Source organism: Balaenoptera physalus (genome assembly GCF_965194825.1).
Source record: "Balaenoptera physalus genome assembly, chromosome: 15".
NCBI classification, from domain to species: domain Eukaryota; kingdom Metazoa; phylum Chordata; class Mammalia; order Artiodactyla; family Balaenopteridae; genus Balaenoptera; species Balaenoptera physalus.
Window position 1 is genome coordinate 85,471,122 of NC_138894.1, and position 27,423 is coordinate 85,498,544.

General features: G+C 37.0%; 1 protein-coding gene across 1 annotated transcript in view; it reads left to right on the plus strand.

Annotated features, from left to right (window-relative positions):
• LOC309643622 (uncharacterized protein) overlaps positions 1-27,423 on the plus strand; it is a 462,372-nt gene that overhangs the window by 131,749 nt on the left and 303,200 nt on the right. Inside the window, exon 3 of the mRNA XM_082426456.1 lies at positions 17,719-17,836. Within this exon, the coding sequence (XP_082282582.1) occupies positions 17,782-17,836 (55 nt within the window). The 5' untranslated portion in view covers positions 17,719-17,781. The remainder of the gene's footprint in view (positions 1-17,718; positions 17,837-27,423) is intronic.

A 27,423-nucleotide genomic window follows, 5' to 3' on the forward strand; every position in this document is an offset into this window, starting at 1 on the left:
TAGTTGAGCTAAAACCTCTATACAGGTCATCTGATTCCAGATTATATGTTTCTAGGAAAGAATTATGACTCTATTCACTATGTGACAACAACAGCCAGGGAATAATAAAACTGTGCATTTACAAAAACTGACTCTAGGCTTTCAAAATGGAGAGTTTAGTGTGTTTATGAAAGTGTAGACCCTCTTGTGTTTGTCTACTTGTAAACACTGAGGAGGATGAATTATTTAACAGGCAAAAACAACTTGTCATCTATCGTCGCAGAGTGAGGAAGACGGTGTTTGCTGGTAGAATTTATGACTTTAACATCTCATTCTAGATTGTCCCTCTGGCACATCCAGGTGAGCTGAATTTATAAGATCTGCCTCCACACAGTTTCATGAATGTAAACAAAATATGTTCTAGAGGAAAAATCCCACTTTACAGCTACCTAGAGCAAATCTCAGATTATTCTTAGATTTCTCATTAAAATTTCAGTTTGTAAGTAACCTTGAGAACCTTTTAGTTCTATTCTTGTCTGACCCTTTAACCCTCTCTTTGAAATCACAGGGCTGTGTTCACTCTACCTCTGGCCACACCCCTCCATAGTAAAAGTGCTGTGCGTCTGGGGTAGAGGCAGAGTGCAGTAAGGCCATGGGGACTGGAATCAGGGACATTAGCTGAAATCCCACTTCTGCCCCTTATGTTGTCATTGAGCTGGACAAAATTTTACTTATGCATAATCCTATTAACCTAGGTTTACAAAGCATATTAACTGAGTAAATAATATGGCAGCAGGGTTTACTTAGCTTCCTTAGAAGCAAAAGCACCTTTAGATACTTGGCTTGTCACTTAATACCTATGCTCATGTTTTCTTTTATTCATTCATTATTTACCCACAGATATTGACTGAGTGCCCACTATATGTCAGGCATTGTGCAAAGAGCTGCAGACTCCATGTTATATGAGTCAAGGCACCTGCCTTCACAGAGATGGAGGGAAACATAGAGATGATATGATAAGATAATGGATTTAAAAGTGCTTTTGCAGTGGAGAAGTCTGATAGGATTTTAGGTATTATCTGTCAAGGTAGAACATTATTTGTAATAGCATTAAAATATGGTTTCATAGCAAATGGAATTTTGGTTTAAATAAATAATGGGAATACGTCTGGGGAAAACACGCTGCTCCGTGGGGCAAGACAGAGACGCCAGAGCAGTGCGTTGCCGACCTGCCGTCCCAGGGCAGCACTGTGGGAGGCGGAGAGAGTCCTGAGTTGCAGCAAGGTTTTGGATGGCTGTGGAATATGGGGAGCCGCGACGGCGTGAACAGAAGACTGTTCACTGCGAGACGTCATCCAATCGCTCAACCATAGAAATGTTCCTGAATGTCGCCAACCTCTTAAACTCCTGAGAATGATTAGATTTCTTACAGAGAACTATAAAGGGGCTGTGCGTTGAGTGTAGGTTTTATATGGGACGGAATTCAGGTAGCACTCGTTGAAGTCAACCAGAGAAGCGTATGTAAGAGGAAGCAAGACATGAAAAGTTGGGGAGGACTTTGAATTGCCACAGCCCTGGAGCTAGTATTGGGACCTTATTTAACCAGATCTCTGCATCAGTCCACTTTTGCTGAGTAGCTTGCAAAGGCGATCTAGCCTGTGTTTCCTGTTGGGTGTGGGTTCACTTTAGCTCTGTACCGCAGAGTTCCATTCTGTCATCTAAGCTGAGGGAGCAGCCCTTAACTGGGACATGCTGTTCTCATGGTAAAAGAAGAAGAATAGTGTCAGAATTATGTCATGGCTCTTAAAGCTTCTGCAAAGAAATGTTACTTCTGTTCACATTTCGTTGGTCAGACAAGTCACATAGCTAGGCCTGATCTCAGTGTGGTGGAAAGATTTGATCTTTTTACAGAAAGGAGAAGTAAATAATTTAGAACTATAAAGAAACTTCCAAAATATCTAAGGGTAGGGAGATACCAGCCAACATCAAGATTACATAAATGCATAGCAGGGTAGTCCACAGAAAGCTGTGATTTATCCAGCTCTCAAACTGGAAAAGATGATGGAGTGGTGGGGTGATGGAGGATGGAGTAGCAATAAAGGATGCAGATGAAAAAAAAAAGTTGGGACCAGTTTTTTATGTTTTGAGTACCATGGGGAGAAAAATGCATTTTGTTTTTAGAAGGTGAATAGTTAGTTATTTTTATGTAGATCACTAATAATTTTAACACTGTTTTCTGGTGGCAGTGTGAAGGATGAATGGCAGAGATGAGAAATGTAGATAGAAAAATCAGTTGGATATGGGTAGAAAAGTCCAGGAGAGTAATGGCAGTGGCAAGTCAATGCAAATGAAAGAATAAGGAATATTCAAAAGTTTCAGAGTCGTATTTGGCAGAACTTGGCTGCAGGTTTGTTGTCACTGAGCTTGGAAAAATTTTACTGTTGCACAATCCTATTAACATAAGGTTTTCAAAGGATATTAGCAAAGTAAGTAATATGATAGCAGGGTTTACTGAGCTTGCTTTGAAGCAGAAGCCCCCTTAGAAGCATATTAACAATCTCATTCAGTAATGGTGACCTTGAAGAGGAAATCAAACTCACAGGCAGGGTAGAAACTCTTCCCCAAACACAGGGTGTTGTGGTCAAATATTTTTTCTCACTTCTCCTGCTCTACGACAAACATCTCTCATTTTCCTTGGCACCAACTCTCTTCCACATTTATTGGGCTAGGATCTGACTTTCCATTTGCCAAGAATCCACCGATTTTATACAATATCATAAATATGGCTTATTTAAACTTTGTTTATATCCAAGCACCTGAGTTAAAAAAAAATATTTCTCTGAAATCTCCAGAGTGAGAGAAACTTCTTTCCCACTGAGGTTAGGGAGATTCATCTTGTCCTTATTGGGTTCTTCTCTGCACACACAGTCCTCTAACCTCATCCTTTTCTATATTATACACTGAATTACAGTCTTGTTGCATTAATTATATACAAATAATATTTTAATCACATAGCACTTTTATCCACCAGTTAGCTCAGATCCCCTAAGTATTCTTATTACCCCAAAGTTTATTATTTTAATTTCAGTTGAGTCCTATTATCTCCTTCTGGAACATCTTTGCAGGCATCTTGTTCCTGGTCCATTTCTTCTGTGTTGTTATTTCTCAGGATACTTATTTTCCCCTGTTCATTCCATTTGGTCTAGTTCATCAGCTGCTTAGATTTGCTGAGAAAAACTGGAATTTTCTTTCTGGTTCTCATCAGAACACATGTAGACTTGCTCTTCCATTTTGTTGATGGGTAAAGAAACTAGTTTTAGTTTCTAGTACCTAGCCATATTGGAAGACTTTTGTGCAAGGTAAAGAAGCAACTGCTTCTTGTCACGTACTCTCAAAGTCCCATTTTCTGCTTGATGTATAATTTCTTCTCCCTGTCTTTTCCAAGCTTAGTTGGAACTTTTCATGCTCATTTATGACATAGTCACTGAGGGCTGAAATCTGTGTGTGTGTTGTTTTACTTATATTCTGTGATTTTTGGCGCTGCTTGTGGATCACCCAGCAGAAACAGCACTAGCTACACTCCACTGACTAGTATTTAGATGAGTGACCCCAGTTCCAGAGTGTGACAGTCCCCCAATTCAGCAGATACAAATAACTGAATCTTGCGGAATATTTCTTTGACTTTCCCAAGTTGGAAAACACAGAATTATATGCTACCTGGCCTACAGAGAGCCAACGTTGATTCTTTTCAGGAACTTAATTCCAGAAGTGTTGCCAGAGGTAACTAAAAATGAATCTAAAGAGTCATTTACAGCTGATCTAATAATAGGAACAATTTGGGGATGTCTTTTCTAAAGCAATATTTGAGTATTTTTATGTGTGCTGAATATTATGTGTATATGTATTGTTATTTGTTTAACAATTTATGTGTTGTTAAATATAACACATCTTTCTTTAAAAACAAGGTAGAATTTGGTGAAGTTAACAAAGGACTGTTAACTCATATAATTTGAAAGGAAAGCAAAATATTAATACTTTAGAGTTAATCTTAATTCCCAATAACTGTGAGTTCTTCATCTCCAGCATTTATATGTCTATTGGACTCCATTTATATTACCAGGCCACTGCTGGACTTTTTCGTTGAATGCCCCATAGAATAATCAGACTCAACACATCTAAACTAACCCATCATATTCTTCCCCAATTCTCATTCTGTGTTACACATCTTAGTGAATGTCACCACCATTCACTAAGTCTGTTAAGTCAGGAACAAGCGTGCAATCATTAATACCTTCTTCTTTCTCACTTCTTCTCAATTTCCAAGCTCAGTCTATATTTTCTCCAAACTTTTGAATTCATATTCTTTTCACCTACAGGTGAACTACAAGGAAGTTCATCTGAATTTGCCCGAATTGCTCTAATAGTTGACAGTCTGTTTTTAACTTTCAATCATGTTCAATTTTGTAATGTTCTATTTTGCATATGCTGGTCCTTTCTCTCCAAATAGATAAAACATTTTTCAAAGGTGAATATCATATTCCATATCCTCTGGTAACCTCTCCATGTTAATTCTGGTGCTAGGGCTATATATAAGTAGATTCAAAATTGAAATTCCTTTTAAGGGGTTTGTGGCATTTTTCTTCTTCATACATCACCTCATGCCCCAACTGTCAAGGCTGAAATTGGGCCCTGTGGTTAATTGAACTTGTAACTCTGAAGCAGTCTACTATAGTACCTATTGTAGTACTGCCATGCTTTAAGGGCTGGGAAAATTTCAAGTGAGATCAGAAGCAGCCAAGATTAATTTTCACTGAGTCTCCTGCCATTCCTGTGGGTATAATGTCTCTCTGTTTATCAAAAGACATTTTTTTTTCCTACTTAATGTACTTACCATGTGGTTTTATTAGAATGAATAGCTCTCTCCTTGTAAATGGATTTGGTTGGAAATCCAGTTTCTTTCAGGGCCAGTGGGAGAGGTCGAAGGGCTATAAATACTCCTCCTCTAAACTGTTTATAAGTAAAACGGCAATGCTGAAAAAGTCTGACAAATGTCGTACTATATCCTAAATTATGTACAAATCCCTGGCAATCTTCTCTTTCTTTGATGAAAACAGATTGCATCGTTGTCTCTCAGTCATGAGTTGTGCTAATGGGTGCCTTCATAGATAGCAATGTCTATAAGAATGAGAGTGGATCATCAGGGAATCAACCCCAACTCCTAGCCTTTCTTCTAAAGTTGGAAAGTAGAACTTCTCATCATGCTTCCCTCATTGTTCTGTCTAGTGTTGGAATGATAAGAAATCTGCCTCTGATTTGTGCAACTTTCAGTAAGGCCCATCACCACCACTTTAGTCTTATTTTTCTTGTGTCAAATGAAAATATTATCTTTTGTGCATTCTTCACATGACTGATGTAGATGCAGATTTCACCCTATTTTCAAAATTAGCACTTAATCCATTCCATCAGATAATTAGTTTCATGGAATATTTCTGGATGGCATACATGCACAACACACAAAGAGGTTATATGTTCTTGTATATGTATTATATCATGTGATCTTTCTCTTCAGAATGGGGAAAAATAGGCAAATTCTTGGTATTGTTTTATTCATTTGAAAAGTGAGGTTCGGTAGGGATGACATGAAAAATGCAACATATTTAGTATCTACTATATGCCAGCCATTACTCTAGGTGTTAAACACATAGACTGCATAGCCACAAGCTGATTCCATTTACATACACTCTTGGTTGGGTTTACTTCTACTTTAGGGTGGCTTTCTCCTTATGTTTCTGTCATCCTCAGAGGTGTCTAAGATACCTATTATGGAGGCTTAATTTTGTCTCATGTCATTGGGAGGTAGATTAACCTTGCATAAGAACTGATTAGAATGTGGATGATAGCAACTCTGAAAAGCACATTTTCGTCCCCCAAACTCAGAAGTAGTAGTCTGACTCTGGGAGAGATTTGTGGTGTTCTCCAGCTGGTGGCAAGAGGGATGACCAGGTGCTACATTAATATAAAATAGGATGGCAATATGGGACTCTTTCTATTTCATTTTGGGCTAAGGGTCCCAAAGACTGAGAGTAATCAAAGCAAAGATGATAGATCCCTTGGCTAATGAAATGCCTCACATTTGAGTCTTCAATTTTAAGATCTTAATACCTACTGAAAGGTAAATTCAAATATTAAAATCTACCTCTTAAGACTGGAGAGGTTGAAAAGGGAGACTTTTTTGGGTAAGAAACCTTTTTTTTTTTTTTTGAGAAAGTTGTTAATATGCAGTGTATGCCTGTCACCCACTCTCTTCCCCGTACAGGAGGGAAGACCATGTAAGGAACTTTAGAGCAACACTCAGAATAGTTGACCTATGCCTCTTAGAGTTTTGAGGTGAAGGTACCAGGCAAAGTTTATGCTCCAAAATTTGTCACTAGAGGAGAGTCTGGTAGAAGCAACCTGTGTCAGAAGTTGAAATTCTGAGAGCTAAACAGGGAATGAAATGTGTGTTTCCCCAGGAGGGAGCTGGTCGGGGCCATTTGGATTCTTCTGAGAGAAGTGCCCAATGAAGCAAATAATCCCCAAAGAGGGAGAGAACTAACAGCTGTCCAGGGGCTGAGGAAGGAATTAGAAGTAACCAGCCAGACTGGAGATAGTGCATGCATGAAGGGAGTTGCAGTTGGAAGTCTCCTGCAGGTGCAACTATGAGAAACTCCTAAGAGCTCTCCACACATCTTTGAGAGAAAGAACTAGCTTTAAACAGCCTGCTGCCCAAGGAGGCCGTGCCCTTCCCCCTAATATCATTTTCCCTGTTCCTTACCTTGGAGGGTCTGAAACTACTGCCAGCCAGGATGGAGAGGTGCAGGGGAGCTGGAAAGCAAGCACATCCGGGCCCTTTTCCCTCTACTGTAGGGGTGAGAAAAAGCTTTAAATTGGATAGGAGGAGGAAGTCATATAATTCTGACACAGGGATGGGTGTTTTAGTTTCCAAATCAAGACTCTTGTGTAGAAAATGTTTGGAGGAATGTTAATTATATGAGAGTGATCAGACAAAAAAAGTGAGACTTCCTCAAAATGTCAGGTGTCAGAGAAAGTACTAGCATAGATGCACAGGCTCGGTTTGAGCAAGCAAATGATGAGGAAAAGTAGTTATTTTCTGCAGGGTTCCTTTTCCCCAAAGGATCTAGTTGAGCCCTACATCCTCTTTGGTTCCTGTGGTTCTTTTCTTTTTACTCCTTTCTCCGCAGACTAGAATAATTTACCAAACTCTGAAAATAAATATTTGCATTGCAAGTACTGTGTATGAAAAAATATAAGGTGATCCTTGACCCATTTTTTTCTGAGATGACTAAAACCATTTATATGGTTTTCTCATTTTTATTTCCAAAAAAGGTACTAGGGTTCAGGAACTTCTCCTAGTGATGAAAGCAATGACTACCTTAGTCTACCTGTGTGGACCTTTTACAGTCCAAGATCAGTTGCAGTTTATCCAACTGTCAGGACAAGTTCATTGCTTTTCAGAAGTAAATTCAAAGATTCTCTGTGTTAGAGAGGAATTTGAGGGTCTCTGATGCTTTCATTTGTAAAAAATCAATTTTACTGAAAAATATTTTTTTCAGTTTTATTGAGATATAATTGACATATAATATTGTATTAGTTTTTGCTTCACAACATAAAGATTTGATTATGTATATATTGTGAAATGACTACCACAGTAAGCTTAGTCAATATCCATCACCTCACATAGTTACAAATTTCTTTTCCTTGTGTTGAAAAATTTTAAGATCTACTCTCTTAGCAGCTTTCTGATAGACAATACAGCATTGTTAACTTTAGTCACCAGGCTGTACATTACATCCCCAGAGCTTATTTATCTTATAATGGAAGTTTGTACCTTTTGACTACCGTTACCCATTTTGCCCACCCCCTACTCCCCATCTCTGGAAACCACCAGTCTGTTCTCTGTATCTATGAGTACAGTTTATTTCATTTCATTTCATTTTTTTTTAGATTTCACATATAAGTGAAAGCATTTTGAGTGCAGTCATCTAGGCTATGCCTGATCATTTACACTGAGGAGGTCTCACTGCCTCCCTTGAGACTTCTCCCCATAAAGATACACACAGTTTTTACTTGAAAACAGAAGCACCAGATATGATTTCTCCAACCCATGTGTAGATTATTCAGCTCCAGCCTGAACTAAATGAGACAATTCATTCTTATAATAATTATTATAACTTAGAGATTCCAATCCCTCCCAGGGTAGTAAGAGAACGCACCATTGTATATTTTGTTGTTATTGCTGTTCTTGTCTTGTTTTTTATTTTCTTAATTGCTGTTAATTCCAGAAAGAAAGGTTGCATAAAATCCAACCTATTCTAGACATATAAGTGGCCTTTCCAGCATATAACATTTCAAATATCAAAGTATATGATAAACCTACAAGTAAGGAGAAGGTAACAAACTTCCTATATACAGTACAATAGACTGGATGGCTTAAAACAATAGAAATTTATTTCTCACTGTTACGGAAACTGGGAAGCCCATATTTAAGTCTCTGGAAGATTCAGTGTCTGGGGAATCAGCCCGTAAACTGTATCAGAGATAGCTGTCCTCTCATTGTGTCCTCACATGATAAAAGGGATGAAGGAGCTTTGGGGTCTCTTTCATAAGGGCACTAATCCCATTCTTGAGGGCTCCACTCTTACAGCCTAATTATCCCTCAAAGACCCCACTTTGTAATACCCTTACACTGGGGATTAGGGTTTCAACATAGGAATTTTGGAGGGACACAATCATTTAGTCTATAGCAAGAAACAAATCTTAGATATAGAGTGAATACTTGCTGTGCTCAGGGCATCTGCAGTAAAATATTTCTTTTAATGTATCCTTTATAAGTTTCTTTGTGTCATCATTGGCCTCTTTGCTTTTAGATTAAAGACTAGAGAATTGGAGAATGTTGAATTAAGTGAATTCAAAGCTTTGCACTGTAGGAAAGAAAAAGACAATTTCTGGATTTGTGATTTTATTGTTACTTAGATATTAGGCTCCAGTTTTCTTCCAGTATCTACATTTAAGTCTCCAAAACCTAGATCTGGTGACTCCAAAGCTATTGTAACAAAGAAGAATGCTGATGTTTGAGTCTATCTTCCTCAGTCATCAAGTTGTTATTAAGCTATGTGTCTGTTATTTCATTAGTCTTTCCTTTAGGTTTTGGTAAATTGGTTAAGGGTTGGGATACAGAAAGAGCTTACAAATTTCCAGAGGGAAGGAAGATGTGCTCTGGAAGAATTAATGGACATTTGTCCAACAAATATTTATTAACCACTTTTTATGTGCCATACACTTTGTTGGGTACTGAGGATATAAAGATGAATCACACATGGTACCTTGAACATGCTCACAGTTGCTTACTTTAAAAGGGTTAAGTGTAATAGAGAGACTGCTTCTGCCATGTTAGCTTGGATCCAATGTAAGTGTTCTGAGTTTTGGTGGAAAGTATTTTTCATGTATTACTAAAAGTTTATGTGCAAAAAGTGACTAAATAGATTTGATACTTCATTAATTTCTCTTCTCCTAAAGTAGTTCCTTTATAGTAAGAAAACCTGGTAAAATAGTATGGCTTATAATTTTGGGTCATAATTCTATTAGTTTGGATCAAAGGCCTGTAGAGGTAGAAAGTGCAATCTCTAATGTAAAATCAATGTAGAACAAAACCAAAGAGTATTTCTAAGTGTCAAAATAGGTAAAATCTTTGGCTAATTATGGGAAAGAATCATAAGAGCCATATAACACACTGTCACTTTAACTAGAGGGACTAAAATAACTGTGGCTCTGATTTTTACAGCAGGCAGGGTATATAGATAGTTTAAAGACTCTTTACTTATGTGAATATCCCAGTTGAACAGTAAAAATTCAATTTTATTTTCTCCAAGTATAAAAAAAATTATATTGACATTTCATATACTGTAGCAAACTTTTATGAAACTTTAAATTTAGAGCTGTAGTGAACCTGAATGAAATGTATAATAAAAGCCACAAACGGACATTTGAAACTTAAATTTGCTGTTTTCTTATATGTGTTACCCAGATCATAAAATATATACAATCAATAAAAGAAAATATCAAGGCACATTATTGTCAGCAGATAAAGAACAAAGTATTTAGGGACTTCCCTGGTGGCGCAGTGGTTAAGAATCCGCCTGCCAATGCAGGGAACACAGGTTCGATCCCTGGTCCTGGAAGATCCCGCATGCTGCAGAGCAACTAAGCCCGTGCGCCAAAACTGCTGAGCCTGTGTGCCACAACTACTGAAGGCCGCGTGCCTAGAGCCCGTGCTCCGCAACAAGAGAAGCCACCGCCATGAGAAGCCCGCGCACTACAATGAAGAGTAGCCCCAGCTCGCGGCAACTAGAGAAAGCCTGTGTGAAGACCCAACGCAGCCAAAAATAAATAAATAAAATAAATTTATATATATAAAAAAGTTATTTAAAAATCAAGACATTAGCTATAAAATCTAAGGAAAAGATTGAATGATATAGTCTTAGGGGTTAATACTGAATAGAATTTACTTACACACATAGCTCTGTGTTATGATTTCAAATTAGTTGTTAGATTAAAATATTTCCCTATAGGTTATGAGTAGACAACAATTCTAAGATGGACTCAGGAAAAATACACCTGAGCACAATAATATGTTACCAATATATGTTAAAAAGAACATTATTATTTTTATTATGAACTTGAATTTTAAAAGCTATCTGATTTGACTGTATTAAGAATAGTATGGGGGAATACAGTAGCATGGTAAGACAGTGGACCAGGTGTCAGAAGATAAGAGAACCTAGGTCTGCTTTTTCACCATTGCTGTTTGGTTTGTGCATGCCACTATCCATTTTTCCCAGTTAAATTTCTTTATTAAAACATAGCATATATGCAGTCATATGTGTTAATCCTAATTGTACATATTGATGAATTATCACAAAGTAAACAGACCAATATAATGACCACTCATAGTGTGAAATAAATAGTACTAACACTATAAAAGCTCTCCTTATGCCTCTGATAGATCACTACACAACCCCTCCTCCTCAAATGCAACCACTATCTTGACTTCTAATAGCATAGTGTAGTTTTGCTAAACTTTAAATACTGTCATACCGTATGTAAATAAATAGGTATGACTTTGGTCGTTCAACTCTATAATTTTGTATTTTATTAATGTTGTATGCAGAAATAATACATTAATTTTCATTGCTGTAAATTATTCCATTGTATGCACATAAAAATGTATTACCCATATATTTCTACTGTTATTAGTTTGGTACTATTAATTGTGTTTCTGTGAACATTTTTATACATGTCTTTGAGTGAACATACAGATACATTTCTATTTCTATCATTCTTTCTCCATTGAATTGTCTTGGTATCTTTGCCCAAAATCAATTGACTATAAACGTAAGGGTTTGTTTCTAGGCTTTAAATAATCTTCAGTTGATTTATAGTTCTATCAAATGCCAATACATACTGTCTTGATTACTGTAGCTCTTAGTTTTAAATTGAGAAGTGTAAATTCTCTAACTTTGTTCTTCCTTTTTAAGATTTTTTTTTGCCGGTTTTGGGCCCTTTGCATTTCCACATGAAATATGGAATGAGCTTCTCAATTTCTGCAAAGCCAGCTGGTATTTTGATAGGGATGGCATTAAATCAATGGATTAATTTGGGGAGTATTTATCATTTTGACAATTTTAAGACTTCCTAATCATGAACTTGGTATTTCTTCTCATTTATGTAGGTCTTTTAAAATTTCTTTCAAAAAGATTTTTAGTTTTAGGAATATAAGTTTTGCACTGCTTTTGTCAAATTTATTCCTAAGTATTTTATTTTTTTGATGCAATTATAAAAGGAACTGTTTTCTTAATTTTATTTTTGAATTAGACATTATAAGTTTATAGAAATACAATTCTTTTCATATATTGATCTTGTATTCTGCAACTTTGCCAATCCTGTTTATTAGCTCTAGTAGACTTTTAGTGGATTTCTTAGGTTTTTCCATATACAAAATCATGTCATCTGTGAGTAGAGGTAGTATCTTCACTTCTTCCTTTCCAGTCTGGGTGCCTTTTCTTTCTTTCTTCCTTTGTTCCTTCATTCTTCTCTTTTTTCTCTCCCTTCCTTCCTTCATTGACCTGACTAGAACCTCCAGTACAATGTAGACTAGAAGAGAGGATATCTGTCTTGTCCCTGATCTTAGTGGGGAAACCATCTAGTCTTTCACCATATGTATGATGTTAGCTGTAGGATTTTCATAGCTCCCCTTCATCAGGTTGAGGAATTTTCCTTTTATCCCTAGTTTGTTGAATTTGTTGAGTATTATGATGAAAGGGTGTTGGATTTTGTCAAATACTTCTCTGTATTCATTGAGATGACCATATGTCTTTTGCTCTTTATTCTACTGATATTCTCTCTCTCAATCCTCCCCACCTTGGTTGTGAAATATAATTCTTTTTATAGTTTGCTAGATTCTTTTTGCTAATACTTTGATGAGAATTTTTGCAGCTATATTCATAAGAGAGATTGATTTGTTCTTTTCTTTTTTTGTGATGTTTTTGTCTGGTTTTGGTATTTGAGTAACATTGGCCTCATGAAATGAGTTGGGAAGTGTCCCTCCTGCAGTGGGTTGAAAGGTGGCCCCCCAAAAGATATGTACATGTTCTAATATCTTGAAACTGTTAATGTTACTTTATTTAGAAAAGGGGTCTTTTTAGATGTAATTATGTTAAGAATCTTGAAATGAGATTATCCTGGTTAATCTGGGTAGGCCCTACTCCAATGACAAGTTTTCTTATGCTAGATACACAGAGGAGAACAGACAGAAGAGAAGACATAGAGGAGAAGGCAATGTGAAGATGGAGTCAGAGATTGGAGTGATATGGTCATAAGCCAAACGTGCTGTTCCATTTACAAAAGTATGACTGAAGCTTAGCTTCAATTGACTTGAGTTACATCTTCTGGGTCACGTCTATCTCCACATTGATTGACTTGGTTCTATGTCATAGTCATCTTTTCCTGCCTTTGTCTTTCACTCTGGCCCACCAAGATGGTCATTTCTTGGTGATAGTGCCAATATGTTAAAAAAAAAAAAAGGCTAGTAGTGCTCCATCTTTGTCTACAATTGCTTAAAGTTCAGTCTAAAGATGTAGGGTTTCTAATCCATTTCCCCCGAGTTCTGAGACTGCATCTCTGTAACTCTTGAGATTGTCATTTCTGTCCTTTAATCACTACTGTACTAAACTTTACAACATAAAATTCCAACATAGATGTCTCTTCTTTCAAGTCCCTCCCAAATGTATTCTGATTTACAGATATTCTGTGACAGGTTAGAGGGTAAAGCATAACCCCCAGGTTGAGGTTTTTGTTTTTTTTTTTTCTAATTGTTTTCCTATTTCTCACTACATATGTTTCATTATTCATTCATTCATTTACTCATTTAAAACATTTATTAAACTCTACCATATTGTGCATGGTATTGTATTAGCAGCTGGAAATAGAGAGGTGGATAATATAGCCCCTGTCTTCAAGTCAGGGAGGAGGGGGCACAAATACATAATCACTGAACATTGTGAAAAATACTACCAAGCTCATAAGTGCGGACATCTATGGTAACATTGAAAGGAGGCACACTGCTCTCACACTTGACCTTAGTCTTGCCAACTAAGTTATGACTTTGCTATTTATGTTTTATACCAACTAGTTGAATACTCTGTAATTGTTTTAGTCAAGTACAGTGACATAGGTATGTATGTCACGTAAGTTTGAACAGAGTAATAATAATGATAATAAAAATGATGGCTACTCAAGAAGTATGTGTAATGAACGAGTGAATTTTACAGATGAAAAATCTGAGGCTTAGAGTGTTAAATAGCTTGCACAAAGTCATGGCTAATAAAGTGACAGAGCTGAAACACAAAACTGAAGTTGTCTATTTTCAGGGTATGAGTTCCCAACTACTATATGTTCTGCATAATTAGTGGAACCAGAATACAGACAAAAACACATTCTGGCCATATTTACAACCCCAAATTGCTTTATAACCTAGAACAGATTTAATGATAATCAGGGGGAAATAGTCAGTTTTAAAATATTGTATGTACCATATTACCATAGACACAATTTGTATCTTTCATTGTGATACCTAACTAATTACTGAAAAATTATAGAGGGAAATATGAAATATTTTAATAAAAATTCTTTTTATTTTTGGAGAAAGTTTGAGATGTGATGATGTAAGAAATAGAAAATGGTTTCTTAAAAAAGTATGCGTGGTAGGGAGTAACAACAGATCTTAGTTTTTGCTCTTTAGTAAAAGCTATCTTTTCTGAAGTGTTTTTCTAGGGAGAGAGGTATACATGAAGTGATACCTGATGAAAAACCAGTCTTTGTTTCTGGCACAGAATTAGACCAAGGATTTTTATTTATGTTCTAGTTGACTGAATGGGTGCCTAATTGCTCTAAGACTTCTAGGGCTATGCTGGACAGAAGTGGCACGAGTGGTCACCCTTGTATTGTTCCTGATATTATAGGTCAAAAAGTACAAACTTTCAGTTATAAGGTGAATAAATTCTGAGGGTCTAATATACAGCATGGTAACTATGGTTATTAATACTGTATTGTATACTTGAAGTTTGCTAAGAGAGGAGATCTTAAATGTCTTCACCAAAACAACAACAATAACAATAACAACCACAAAAAATGGTAAGGATGTGAGGTGACGGATGGGTTAATTAACTTGATTGTGATAGTCATTTCACAATATACATGTATATCAAATCATCATGTTGTGTGCTTAAATATATTACAGTTTTATTTGTCAATCATTCCTTAACAAAGCTGGAAATAATAAAAATCCAAAAAATTCAAAAACAAATAAAAAACCAGCCTAAAACAAGAACACACCAGACAAACAAAAACTCTGGAAATCACAGAGACACAGGGAATTACTATTAAAGGAAAAAATGGTAATAGCAAACACAAAGTGTGATGGTTGTTTTATGTATCAACTTAACTGGACCACAGAATGCTCAGCTATCTGGTTAAATATTATCAATGAGTATGTCTGTGAGGATGTTTCTGGAAGAGATTAGCATTTGAATTGGTAGAATGAGTAAAGTATGGCCCACTCCAATGTGGGTGGATATCATCCAATTTGCTGAGGGCTTAAGTAGAACAAAAAGACAGAGGAAGGTTGAATTTACCCTCTACCTATTTATTTGAGCTGGAACATTGATCTTCTGTCCGCAGCACTCCTGATTCTCAGGCATTCAGGCTTAAACTGGAATCTATACCGTCTGCTGCCTAGATCTCAGGCCTTCAGACTGCACTGTAGGTTTTCTGGGTCTCCAGCTTGCAGATAGTATATTATGGGACTTCTCAGTCTCCCTAATTGCATGAGGCAATACTTTATGATAAATCTTTTTATATTTATATCTATTTATCCTGTTGGTTCTGTTTCTCTGGAACAATCTGACTAATACACAAAGGATATTTATTGTTCACAATGACTTTTTTTATTTACCATTTAATTCTCACATTGGCCATGCATTAGTTGTATAGTGCTTCATAACTAATTAAACAAATTATTACAGGCTTAGTAGCTTAAAACAACACTCACTATTTCCCTCATAGTTCTGTAGGTCAGAAGCCCAACGCAGTGTGGTTGGACTTGCTGTTCAGGGTCTTACCGTGAGAAAACCAAGGTATTACCTGAGGCTGCAGGTTTCACCCGTGGCTCGGGATCCTCTTCCGCACTCACTGGTTGTGGGAAGCATTTATTTCGTTGTCGTGCTTTCCACCTGCCCCCTGTACAAGCCAGCAAAGGCTGGTGAATCCTTCTCCTGAGTCAGATCTCTATGCCTTCCTCTTCTGCTTTTGAGGGCTCATATGATTGCGCTGGGCCCACCTGAATGACCCAGGATAACCTTCCTATTTTTAAGGTCAACTAATTAGTAATCTTAATTACAGCTACGAAATCCCATTTGTCATGTAACGCAACATAATCGTGGGAGTGACATCAGTGCACAGAGATCATGGGAGCAAAATTCTGTATGCAACAGGCCTTGTGTGACAAGAATTTTTACAATATGCATTTTAAAGATAAGAATTCCAAGACAGAGGAAGGTTAAATAGCTTGCTCTAGGTCACAGGCCTAAGTGAGAGAACCAGCTCTGAGTACCCAGCACTTTGCTCTTCCTTCCAGTTTGCAGTCTCTTTGCCTGTGGGAATGAATGAAATAACCTTTTTGCTAAAAACCTAGATACTGCAGTAATGTATCTAACCAGGCATTTAGCACTCTTAAGTGACTCAAAAAATAGATCCTTAGTTTAAATTGATCTTTATAACAGAGACATGGTGGAGTTTTTAAAGGAAACTTTGGTGCTTGAAAAAGAAGTAGACTGTTGTGGGTAGCATGCACTGAGGCAGAAAACAGGCTTGGGTGTGTGTGGGCGTGTAGGCTGGAAGTGAGCCACAAACCTGAGGACTCACAATGGTTGTTGCTGGGATAATGACACCAAGCCCTCTTCCCTGGTGGGTAAATCATAAACTGCTCTATGTTGGGAGCTAGAAATGCTAGTTTTCTAGGTGAGTAATTCTTTCAGAAGAGCTAACACAATAAGAAGAATGCTTCTTGGGATTTTACCTGGACATAGGATTTTCTTCCCAGTTTGATCTTACCCTTTCTCAGAAGTGACTTGCTGGCCTTATGCATGGTAGAGACTCAATTAAATTGCATTGAGTCATGAAGGATTCCAAAGTAAATTAAATGATAATATGATAAATTTAGTAAGGCCTCATTCTACCTGACTTTAAATGTGCAAAGTGAGCATAAGACAGTACGTGAATACCAGTACAACTTTCTGAAATAGGAATCAGAATTTTGATGCTGCTAATTGTGGAACCAAATGTGTAAAATAATTTATGGAAGAAAAAGAAGCTTCAAAGTGCTGGAGTATTCTAGTAGGACCAGTTATCTAGTCAAAATTTTTTATACTGGGTTAATTATATTACATTTTTCTCTGTTAAATTTAGAGATGTGGTTTCTAACTCCTAACTCTCTCTCTGTCTCTCTCTCCCTCTCCCTCTCTCTCTCTCTCTATATATATATAGAGAGAGAGAGGGAGAGGGAGAGAGCGAGAGACAGACAGAGACAGAGAAAGATAGAGACAGAGAAAATCGCTGAGTACATGGTGGCATATCCTTGTACATATCCTCGTCTGTTCAATTACTTTAGAAACCAGCATGGTTATTTTAAAGGTGAAATGTCTTTGTTTTGCATTTGAATAAAGGATGTTAGGCTCACACTGAAATATTACTACTTGGTAATCACTTCCCATTGTATATCCAGATTTGTTTTATAAATGAAAAGGCAAAAAATTATAGGAAATAAAATGGCTTCCAAATCGTGACTTCAGAAGTATTCTGTACCGTTAAGAAAAACTAAGTTGGCATCAAGGTTTCATAGTGTAAGCCAGTAGTTTATTGCTTCATCACCTGAAAGAGGGGTCATGTTTCAGCTAAACTACATTAGAATAAGTTTATAAAGATAACCATAAATCACTATTATATAACAATTACCTCATGAGCTTGCTAGAAATGTCCAAACTCCTTGATTTGGCATTCAAATGAATGGCTGGATTGACCTTTTCCCACTTTTCTAAGTCCTTTTCCCGTTATTCTTTTCTCTTTCAGTCCAAAACAACATGTGGCTGCCTGTTTTCCCATCTGTCCTCACCTCAAAGCGTACTTTACACCATGCAAGCTTTGGGGTCCATGAAATCTGGAAACATCCTGCGGAGACTGCAGAATGGTAGGAACATTCATTTCCCTACAGGTTCCTAGTCTATGAAGAACAGAACTGCTTGTTAAAATGGGGGAAACAATTGGGAAATGGAGAATTCATTTTAATGGTAAAAATGTATCAAACTGTCCCATCACAAAGTGAATCTCGAGTGGCTCAGCTTTAGGATATCCCTCTTACTCAGTGTAGTCCTGGCTTGGAACTATCCAGACCTCCCTGGAGACAAATGTGTGGCGTTATCTCAGAGTTTAGCCATAGACTCGAAGACACCATGATACCTGCAGTTCTTGCCTATCTTTTTCTGTGCCTTTTTGATATCTTTGCCTAAGGTTAGACCTATCTTTGCTCCGAAGAAATTAGTAATGTTCTAGTGATGTCACTGTTTTATTTATTCCTTTGCTTGTTGGTTGCTGGTTTCTTTATTTTCACTCAGTATGCGGGTTACCGAGGTTAGTAATTTGAGGTCTCCCTGGTATGGTGGTGGGAATGCATTACTGAGGAAAGCACAGAGTTTCTCCCCAGATCCTTTGATCGTGTCCAGTGTTATTTGGACTGAAAATGGCAATCTAGAAAATGGACCTTCCAAAGAGCCAAGCTGGCATCTGCCTTCTACTCAGCCTTCTAACTGCAACAGAAGAACATTAGTAGATAGCCAAAGTGTCTGCACTGACAAGTTTTCTCTTCCTATTATGTACTGGAATCAGTGAAATCATTGAGTGTTCATTCATTTATATGTAAAAACATTTACTGAGTGTCCATAGGGTTATAGGTCTTCTAAACACCAGAATACAATCACCATGGCTGAATTTTGAAACAGTAAGAGGGCCCTGTGAATTTATCACATGCTTTTTTTTGTGCCCTAAATTAACAGGTAGCACCTCCAAAGAATTTTTATTTATTTTTTATTGATGTATAGTTAATTTGCAATATTAGTTTCAGGTGTACAACATAATGATTCAAAATTTTTATAGATTAAACTCCATTTAAAGTTATAAATTATTGGCTATATTCCCCATGCTGTACAATAAATCCTTGTAGCTTACTTATCTTACACCTAGTAGTTTGTACCTCTTTATCCCCTACCCCTATCTTCCCCCTCCCCACTTCCCTCTCCTGACTGATAACCACTGGTTTGTTCTCTATATCTGTGAGTCTGTTTCTGTTTTGTTATATTTATTTATTTGTTTTATTTTTAGATTCCACATATAAATGATAACATATAGTATTTTCTTTCTCTGACTTATTTCACTAAGCATAATACCCTCTAGGTTCATCCACGTTGTTGCAAATGGCAAAATTTCATTCTTTTTTTATGACTGGGTAGTATTGCATTATGTGTGTGTGTGTTTGTGCATGTGTGTGTGTGTGTATCTCACATTGTCTTTATCCATTCGTCTGTTGATGGATACTTAAGTTGCTTTCATATCTTGGATATTGTAAACAATGCTGCTATGAACATTAGTGTGCATGTATTTATTCGAATTAGTGCTTTTGTTTTCTTCAGATATAAGTGGAATTGTTGGATTATATGGTAGTTCTATTTTTAATTTTTTGAGGAGCCTCCATACTGTTTTCTATAGTGGCTGCACCAATTTATATTTCCACCAATAGTGTACAAGAGTTCCCTTTTCTCCACATCCTCCCCAGTATGTGTTATTTGTGGTCTTCTTGATGATAGCTATTCTAACAGGTGTTGAATGGTTTTGATTTGCATTTCTCTGATGATTAACGACATTGAGCATCTTTTCATGTGCCTATTGGCCATCTGTATATATTCTTTGGAAAAATGTATATTCAGGTCTTCTGTCCATTTTTATAATCAGGTTGTTTTTTTGATATTGAATTGTATGAGCTGTTTATATATTTTGGATATTAATCCCTTATTGGAAATATCATTGCAAATATTAATATTCCCTCCCATTCAGTAGGTTGTCTTTTTGTTTTGTGGATGGTATCCTTTCGTAGTGCAAAAGTTTTTAAGTTTAAATATGTCCCATTTGTTTATTTATGCTTTTGTTTCCTTTGCCTTAGGAAACACATCCAAAAAAAAAAATATTGCTACAGTTTATGTCAAAGAGTGCCTATGTTTTCTTCTAGGATTTTTTATGGTTTCCGTTCTTACATTTAGGTCTTTAATCCATTTTGAGTTAATTTTTGTACATAGTGTGAGAAAATATTTTAATTTCCTTCTTTTACATGTAGCTTTCCAGTTTTCCCAGCACCATTATAGAAGAGACAATCTTTTCCCCATTGTATATTCTTGCCTCCTTTGTTGTACATTAATTGACAATGAGTGTGTGGCTTTATTTCTGAGATCTCTATTCTGTTTCATTGATATATGTGTCTGTTTTTGTGCCAGTATCATACTGATTTGATTACTGTAGCTTTGTAGTATAGTCTGAAGTCAAAGAGCATTATACCTCTAGCTCTATTCTTTCTCAAGTTTGCTTTGGCTATTCAGGGTCTTTTGTGTTTCCATACAAATTTTATAATTATTTGTTCTAGTTCTGTAAAAAATGCCATAGTATATTGATAGGGATTGCATTGTATCTGTAGGTTGTCTTGGGTAGTATGATCATTTTAACAATATTAATTCTTCCAATCCATAAACATGATATCTCTTTCCATATGTTTGAGTGATCTTCAATTTCTTTCATTAGGGTCTTATAATTTTCCAAGTACAGGTCTTTAGCCTCCTTAGATTTATTTCTAGGTATTTTACTCTTTTTGATGCCATACTAAATGGGATTGTTTTCTTAATTTCTTTCTGATAGTTTGTTGTTAGTGTATAGAAATGCAACAGATTTCTGTGCATTAATTTTGTATTCTGCAACTTTAGTGAATTTGTTGTTGAGCTCTAGTAGTTTTTTGGTGATGTCTTCAGGGTTTTCTACATATAGTATTAGGTCTTCTACAAACAGTGATGTCACATACTTTTATAAATGACTCTTTCTTTTCTCTTTATGATTAGAAGAAAATCATACCTATCTCTCCAATTTCCTTGCCAGTCAATCTTTTTCCTTTATACTCTTTAGAATCAGAGAAGTGTTTATATTTTCCTAAAAGCACTATGTTGTCTCTTTCTTCCACACCTTTTCTTGTTCAGCAAAGGCTGCTTGGATTGCCCTTGTCTGTCTTCTTGCCTGACCAACTTCTAGTTAATATCACTGTAAACTGAGATCTAGTTTTCCCTAAAATGTGTCCTAATTACATAGATTGTGGTAAGTTTACTTTTCCTGATCCTGTACTTAACACTATCATAACACTTATTTGTTCTATTGAAATTATTGCTTGTGCTTCCCCCATTAGACTGGAGTTCCTAGACTGTAAGAGACATGACTTATTTTGAATTTGGAATGATAAACACAATACGGAAACAGATCAGAAACTTTAAAAAGTTTTAACCTGAACGAAACTGCACACAGACTGTTTCCTTTCTTGCTCAGAGCAAAAAAAGTCTTCCACATTTTTTCAAATACCTGGACCTACTCCCAGACTTCACTAGTCTCCTTGCAGGTATCAGCTGAACCTCACCCAGGGAAAAATGCATTATAGCCTTTGAACACCAGGGTGGAAAGAAACCTCAGGAATCAAGTTCAATACTTTTCATTATTTGGATTTTAAAGCCATCTTGACACAGTGTATAGGATCCTGGATTTGTGAGAGAGTTACTGGGTTCAAAATCTACAGTCACCAGGATTTATCAAGTACAGTGCCTGGCCCACAGAAAGTACTTTTTAAAATACTTGTTTTATTAAAGGAATAGAAGTATGATATTTGGCAAATCATTTACCTACTCTGAGCTTTTTTCTCATTGTCATGTAACCCAAATTACATCATAAGGTCAAAATAAATTTGTCAAACATTAAACTCCTTAAACTGTCTCCCAGTCATTTCTGAAAGCTCCTCATGCTGTGCTCCATATACTTGGGGATCCTTTCCTCTTTCAGTTCCCTCTCTAAGCTGCCACGCAGTTACCTTTGCTCACTGCTGCTGTTAACTGCATCCCTGAGGGAGGAAGCCTTGCTCTCACATGTTGTATTCTATCACTTTATCTCCCTGTTGGTCTGCAAAGACCAAGCTGTATCTTTTAATGAGTTTTGTTTTGTTTTTTTTTTAATTCTCAGATAATGAAAGAGAAACAACACAGAGAGTCATTTGCAGCCCTGCAGCATTCTCTAGCCTGTCACAGAGTCAATATGCAAACACAAGGTATTACTACTGATGTGGTCAGTAATACAAACACTCTGAAGCAGAAAAGCAGGTGTGCTGGTCCAGACCAAATTTCCTCTTGGTGCATTGGAGATTGAGTTCAGACCACATTTTTGTCCTTTAGCATCCATTGTTAATAACCATGTAAGACACTCTTTACAGGTCTCATTCCAGCGGCTTTGGAATGTAGCTTCTGTCATTCTCAATCCTTTTATCATCTTTTCAAAATCACGTTAATGACTTTCTTCCAGGTATGGTTAGAAATAAATATTTTGACCTTATGAAACATACCTAGCTACCGGTGCCGTAATTCTGGTGCTCAGACAAACATCTTTTGTATAATGCTTCATTAGCCTGATTTATTTCTGTCTCTGTGTGCAGTACAGAATACAAGGCATAATGCTAGATAAAATGCGAGTGACTTTCTGGAAACTGATAAGTAAGTGGGACATACATAAGAAAACATTTACTATTCTGTAATTAAGGTATCTTAAGTTAGAGGAGGGATAAGGGGAATTAGTTTGGGTGGGTGATATAGGGTCGGTAGCCCTTGAGCAAGGTCTTAAAGGATGTGTTGGGAGAAGGAAAGACTTGAGCAGAACTCCAGGGCCTGAAGAGTTGAGAGTAACTTTGCAGAATATCAGGTAGACTGATAGGGATGAATTTATGGAAGGGACGTGAAGGAGAGGATATTGTGATAAAGATGAAGCTGGAAGTTCATTTGGGGCCACCCTACATGTGGAGAGTTTTGAATTTCAGGATTAGGAGTAAAAGCTACTTCAGTTGCTCTAAATAAGGTTGAGTTATGTGCCAGGGACACAGTGACACTTTAGCAGTTGTCAGACACCTTAGCAGGTGGCAGTTGTCAGAAAGCCTTTATGTGATTTTTCTCTCCCCAAAGCTCTTGCAGATTTAGAGGACAATAATGATCCTTGGATAAATTTCAAAGAAGCGATGACTCTGTGCCTGACACCTTAAAGCCACAGAAGGTCTGAGGTGATAAGAGGGAGGTGAACCAAACCCCAAAGCCACAGAAAATCAATGGCTGTAAGTAACTGTAGCCCCAAGCTGCAGATTGCTCTAGTAGCTGCTGCATTGATTTCAGTTCCAGCTTAATTGCGGCAGCAGGCAAAGCGAATGCTTCACTCTTGAGTGTTTAGGGCGCTATAGATTTTCCTGGAGCTTGAGCTAGAGCTCTTTTTGCTTCCAGTGCTTCTGTTTATTGCTCATTTGGGAATTCCACTAAGTCATGACCTGTTTGAAATGTTCCTGTCTCATGCTTATGTCCTATCTTCCAGGATAAAATGTGGTTTTCAAGGACAGAGACCTCAGCTGAGGTATTCTAATATGTTCCATAAGGTTAAGCACATCTTTGGTTGAATAATTCTTGATAAACTGAATTACATGCCAACGTAATTTGTGGCTATTATTAAAGCATTATTGCTATGATAGCAAAAGATGTTTTTAATCAGAAAAAAACAACCCATAACCCCACTTTTGTAACATAATAACTGTTTCACTTTTCCAAGTTCTTTTCTAGTGTTTTGTCATTTCCATACCCATCTTGACATGGTTGCAATACATTAATTCATTTACCTAACAAATAGTCACTGAATACTTATTGATTATGAAGCAGTGATGATCAGATACACATAAGATGCAATTAGTAGGAATCTGTAACGTTGAGGGTTTTATCATCTTGGTATTATACCAAAAGATGTTGCATATTTCATAATTTTCATAATAGCTCATCAAGGTAACAAATCTGGTAACTTCCTTTGCTCACAAGCAGAAGTGGTGTTTGGAGAGCTAGAGAAAAGTACACTCACATCATGCTATAATAAAGCTTGAACTCACAACCAGCCTAGTCAGTTCAAAGAGGTCAGGTAGTCAGGCCCATGGTGGGTGGTGATGATGGCTGAGACTCATATATATCTGCAATGCTTAATAGAGGAGACATTTCTTACTGCAAGAAAATGTTCACTAACCAAGATTTGCGTAAAAGCTAAATTCAGACTTTAATGATTAGTGCCCACACCTTGGAATTACCAGAATCTGAGAAAATAGGTGAACAGGAGAGGAAACTCAACTTTTTATCCTACCTACCCCGTACCCCAAATAGTCACTCTTATTGAATAAAGATGCTTCTACTTAAGTGGGTGCCCTTCCTCCTGTGTTGGAGTATGTGAATTACCCCAAGCCAACTGAGCAGAGTGGAACTAGGGAATGCTGTTATATTCATTGCTGCCCTTGGATACTGGTGACCAAGAGGAGCATCTGAGGAAGAAACATACAAATCTAGTTTCCTGAAGTTCAGTTTTCTCTTGTTTGTGAAAGTGCTATTCCTCCCTGGTTAATATAGGGCCCACATGGTCTTAGACAGGCATGATTAAACAGCAATGCCCTGGGCAGTCATATTCCCAGTACTTGCCATATCACTGTCCAAATCAAGATTTACTTTCCTCTGGACCCTGACAGGGATTGGTTTTCCTAACAAAAAGGAGAATCAAGGTTTTTTTCTGCATCCGAGAAGAGCAGAGTCTGATCACATACAGAGACTACAGCTGACAAGAAGAGGCATAGCACTCAGGCAAGGGGATGGGAAAGTGCAGCATCACTCAGCCATCTCTATACTTAACACTGACAAGCAGTCAGGCAGTTTTATGGATGACATATTTGGAGAAAAATATCGCCTTGCATAGTTAAACTTCAACAGCCTAAGTAATTTTGCTTAGCTTTATTTTTCATAGACTGTATACAAAAGATTAGGCATTCATTTCAACTTTCAAAGTATAAAATTAGAATATTGAATAAATTTTTATAAAACACCCCTGGGGTTGCCCAGGTATTTTTATATGAGCCCCTAAAAGGCCTATGCCCCTGCATTTAAATCTTTACGTTCAGCATGATTATTAGGTTTCTAGTGATGAAGAATTTGAGACTAAACCCACTAAATGTGCACTTTTCTTGCATTGCATAGTAAACTGTATATATTCTCATTCCAGAGGATGTATATACACAGTTTTATTTTCACTACTTTATTTGTTATATACTTTTCTAGGTTAAGGGATTTCCTCCAATTATCATGATAGCTAAGTTGCTAGCTTGCTAGACTTAGGTATAGGTAGGTTAACAGACACTTAGAGCAAATGAACCTGATCTGAGCCTTAAACTCTAGATTCTTATACTAAAAGTTAGTCACAGCAGGTGAGAAGGTCCCACTACAGAAGACATCTTAACTAATCTTATTTTTTGCCCATGTGTTCAGAGTATTAAAAATAATTTGTCTGAGCCCTCCAATTGTACATTTTATTTCTTCTCATAATATGGCAAAAACTGCTGTATTTTCAAAGATATCGAAAGGAGTTTGAGACAAAAATACCCAAGGACCTTTTCAGCCTTTGATCATGCGTACATTGCCACTATTTGATCTAAATGCTTATAGTGGTGTTTAGCATAGCTTAGAACTATTCTTCATCATCTATAATGTGGGCCTTCAGAAGTTGTTACTGGTTAGTGAAATTGTCCCTTTATCCAGAATATACTGAACTAGAAGAGACTACCCAAATCCATCTAAGCCAACTGGAATAAGGGCTGGATCCTAGTTGGTCATGTGGAATGCTCCTTTAAACCTCTGTAGCTGTGGTGCATTCATCTTCCTCCATGCAGATTAAGTAGCACAGAAAGTTACAGAAAGAGATAGGAATGAAGCAGCTCCTTTTTGAGCCTTAGCTGCACACCTGCCCTTGGGTCAGTGAGGCATGCCTGTATCCTGAGAGCTCTAAGTAATACATTCCTTTAATGTCAGCTTAAGAGCTAGATCCTGTACAAAAAGCAGATCTCTATAGGCATGGGAGATGGAAGGCAGTGTATACTATTATTTGTAGTATAGACTCATGCAATCTTAAAACTGGACTGACCTTCAGGGAGTTCCTAATTCAGCCCTATTTTGTAAGTGAGAACCCAAAGAGAGGAAACATATTTTGACCAGGCTAGGCCGTTAGAAAGTTGTTAGTGGCAGAGTCAGAATTAGAGTCTTCCCACATATATGTCACGTGAATAAAATTTCTTAGAATGATACTGCAATGCCTGCCCCTCTACAAGCAGTTTCATGACAAGTGTTGTACATCCCATTACATACATTCACATATTATGCCTTATGCAAAAACGTGTTAGCATTCTCTATCTCTTTTTCTGTGAAATATCTATTAACTAAAAGCACCATTTCCATTTGTGTGAGTTGTTTATATCACTTTGTCTCCCTTTAACTTATTCTGTGGATGAGAGCTTCATTACTTTTTCATTTCCTTGTACAAGCTGCTTAAGCAGTTGTTTTGCTCTAAGCTCAGCAGGGCCTTCACAGTTGCTCAGTAATCTTTCTTCTATCCCTGTGGAGAAATTTTCATTCTTCTTCAAGGTCCCTATACAACCCTTTCTCATTGTTTACAAAGAAACCTTTTTTTTTCCACACAAAAAGTCTGAAACTGCTAACGGATAAATTCCATCTATCTCTCTCACACTGTAAGTATTAAACATGTCTTCTATCCTCTCTTGATTCAAAATAACCTGAGTCTCTCATTTCCAAGGCTGAAATGTACCACTGTGTTCTCTTCACCATGTGCTCTTATATCCTCGTTGGTCATGATGCATTGACTGCCCCTTCCTAATATCATCTCCCTCTCTCCCATTAATGGTACCAGTCTCTACACAGAAAAAGAGCTAAGACTTCCCCATTCTGTGGAAACCTGCCTTAAACGTTCTTTCCCTGGAGTTGTATGGTTGAATAGGCATTCTTTCTCCATTTATACTTTACACTGACTGCTCTTATTTCTCTCCCTTGCATTCATTTCTTAAATGTTCTGCTTGGTGTTCGCCTTTCCTAACATGCTCAATCCTCTCTTGATGTTCCTAGGATTTTCTGGTTGCTGAATCCAGCAGTCTTTTCTTACTGTGTTTCTTTTTTAAACTCTCTGAAGCTTTTGCAACTTTTGACCACCCCTTTCCTCCAATGGTTTAGCAAACTCCCCGCTTCCCCACCCCCGGCTTCTTTTGGTAATCTGATGATGCCTTCTAAGTGCACTTAACTAGTGCTCTGGCTTCTACTCTGATAAAATGTAGGCATTTCCCAAGGTTACAATCTTGACCATTTTCTCTTATCTACATCAGTAAGGCTAGTGTAAAAGTTGAGTGGACTTAAGATTAGACTATGCTGACCATTTATTTAGCAGTGTGTCCTTTACTATTGAGAGTTATTTAACCTCTCTATGACTTAACTTCCATTATCTGTAAAATGAGGTGAAAGATAATGGCTCATGTTTACTGAACACTTGCTATGTGTCCAGAGCTCTTATAAACCCTTCATATGCATTAAGTCACTTTGCATC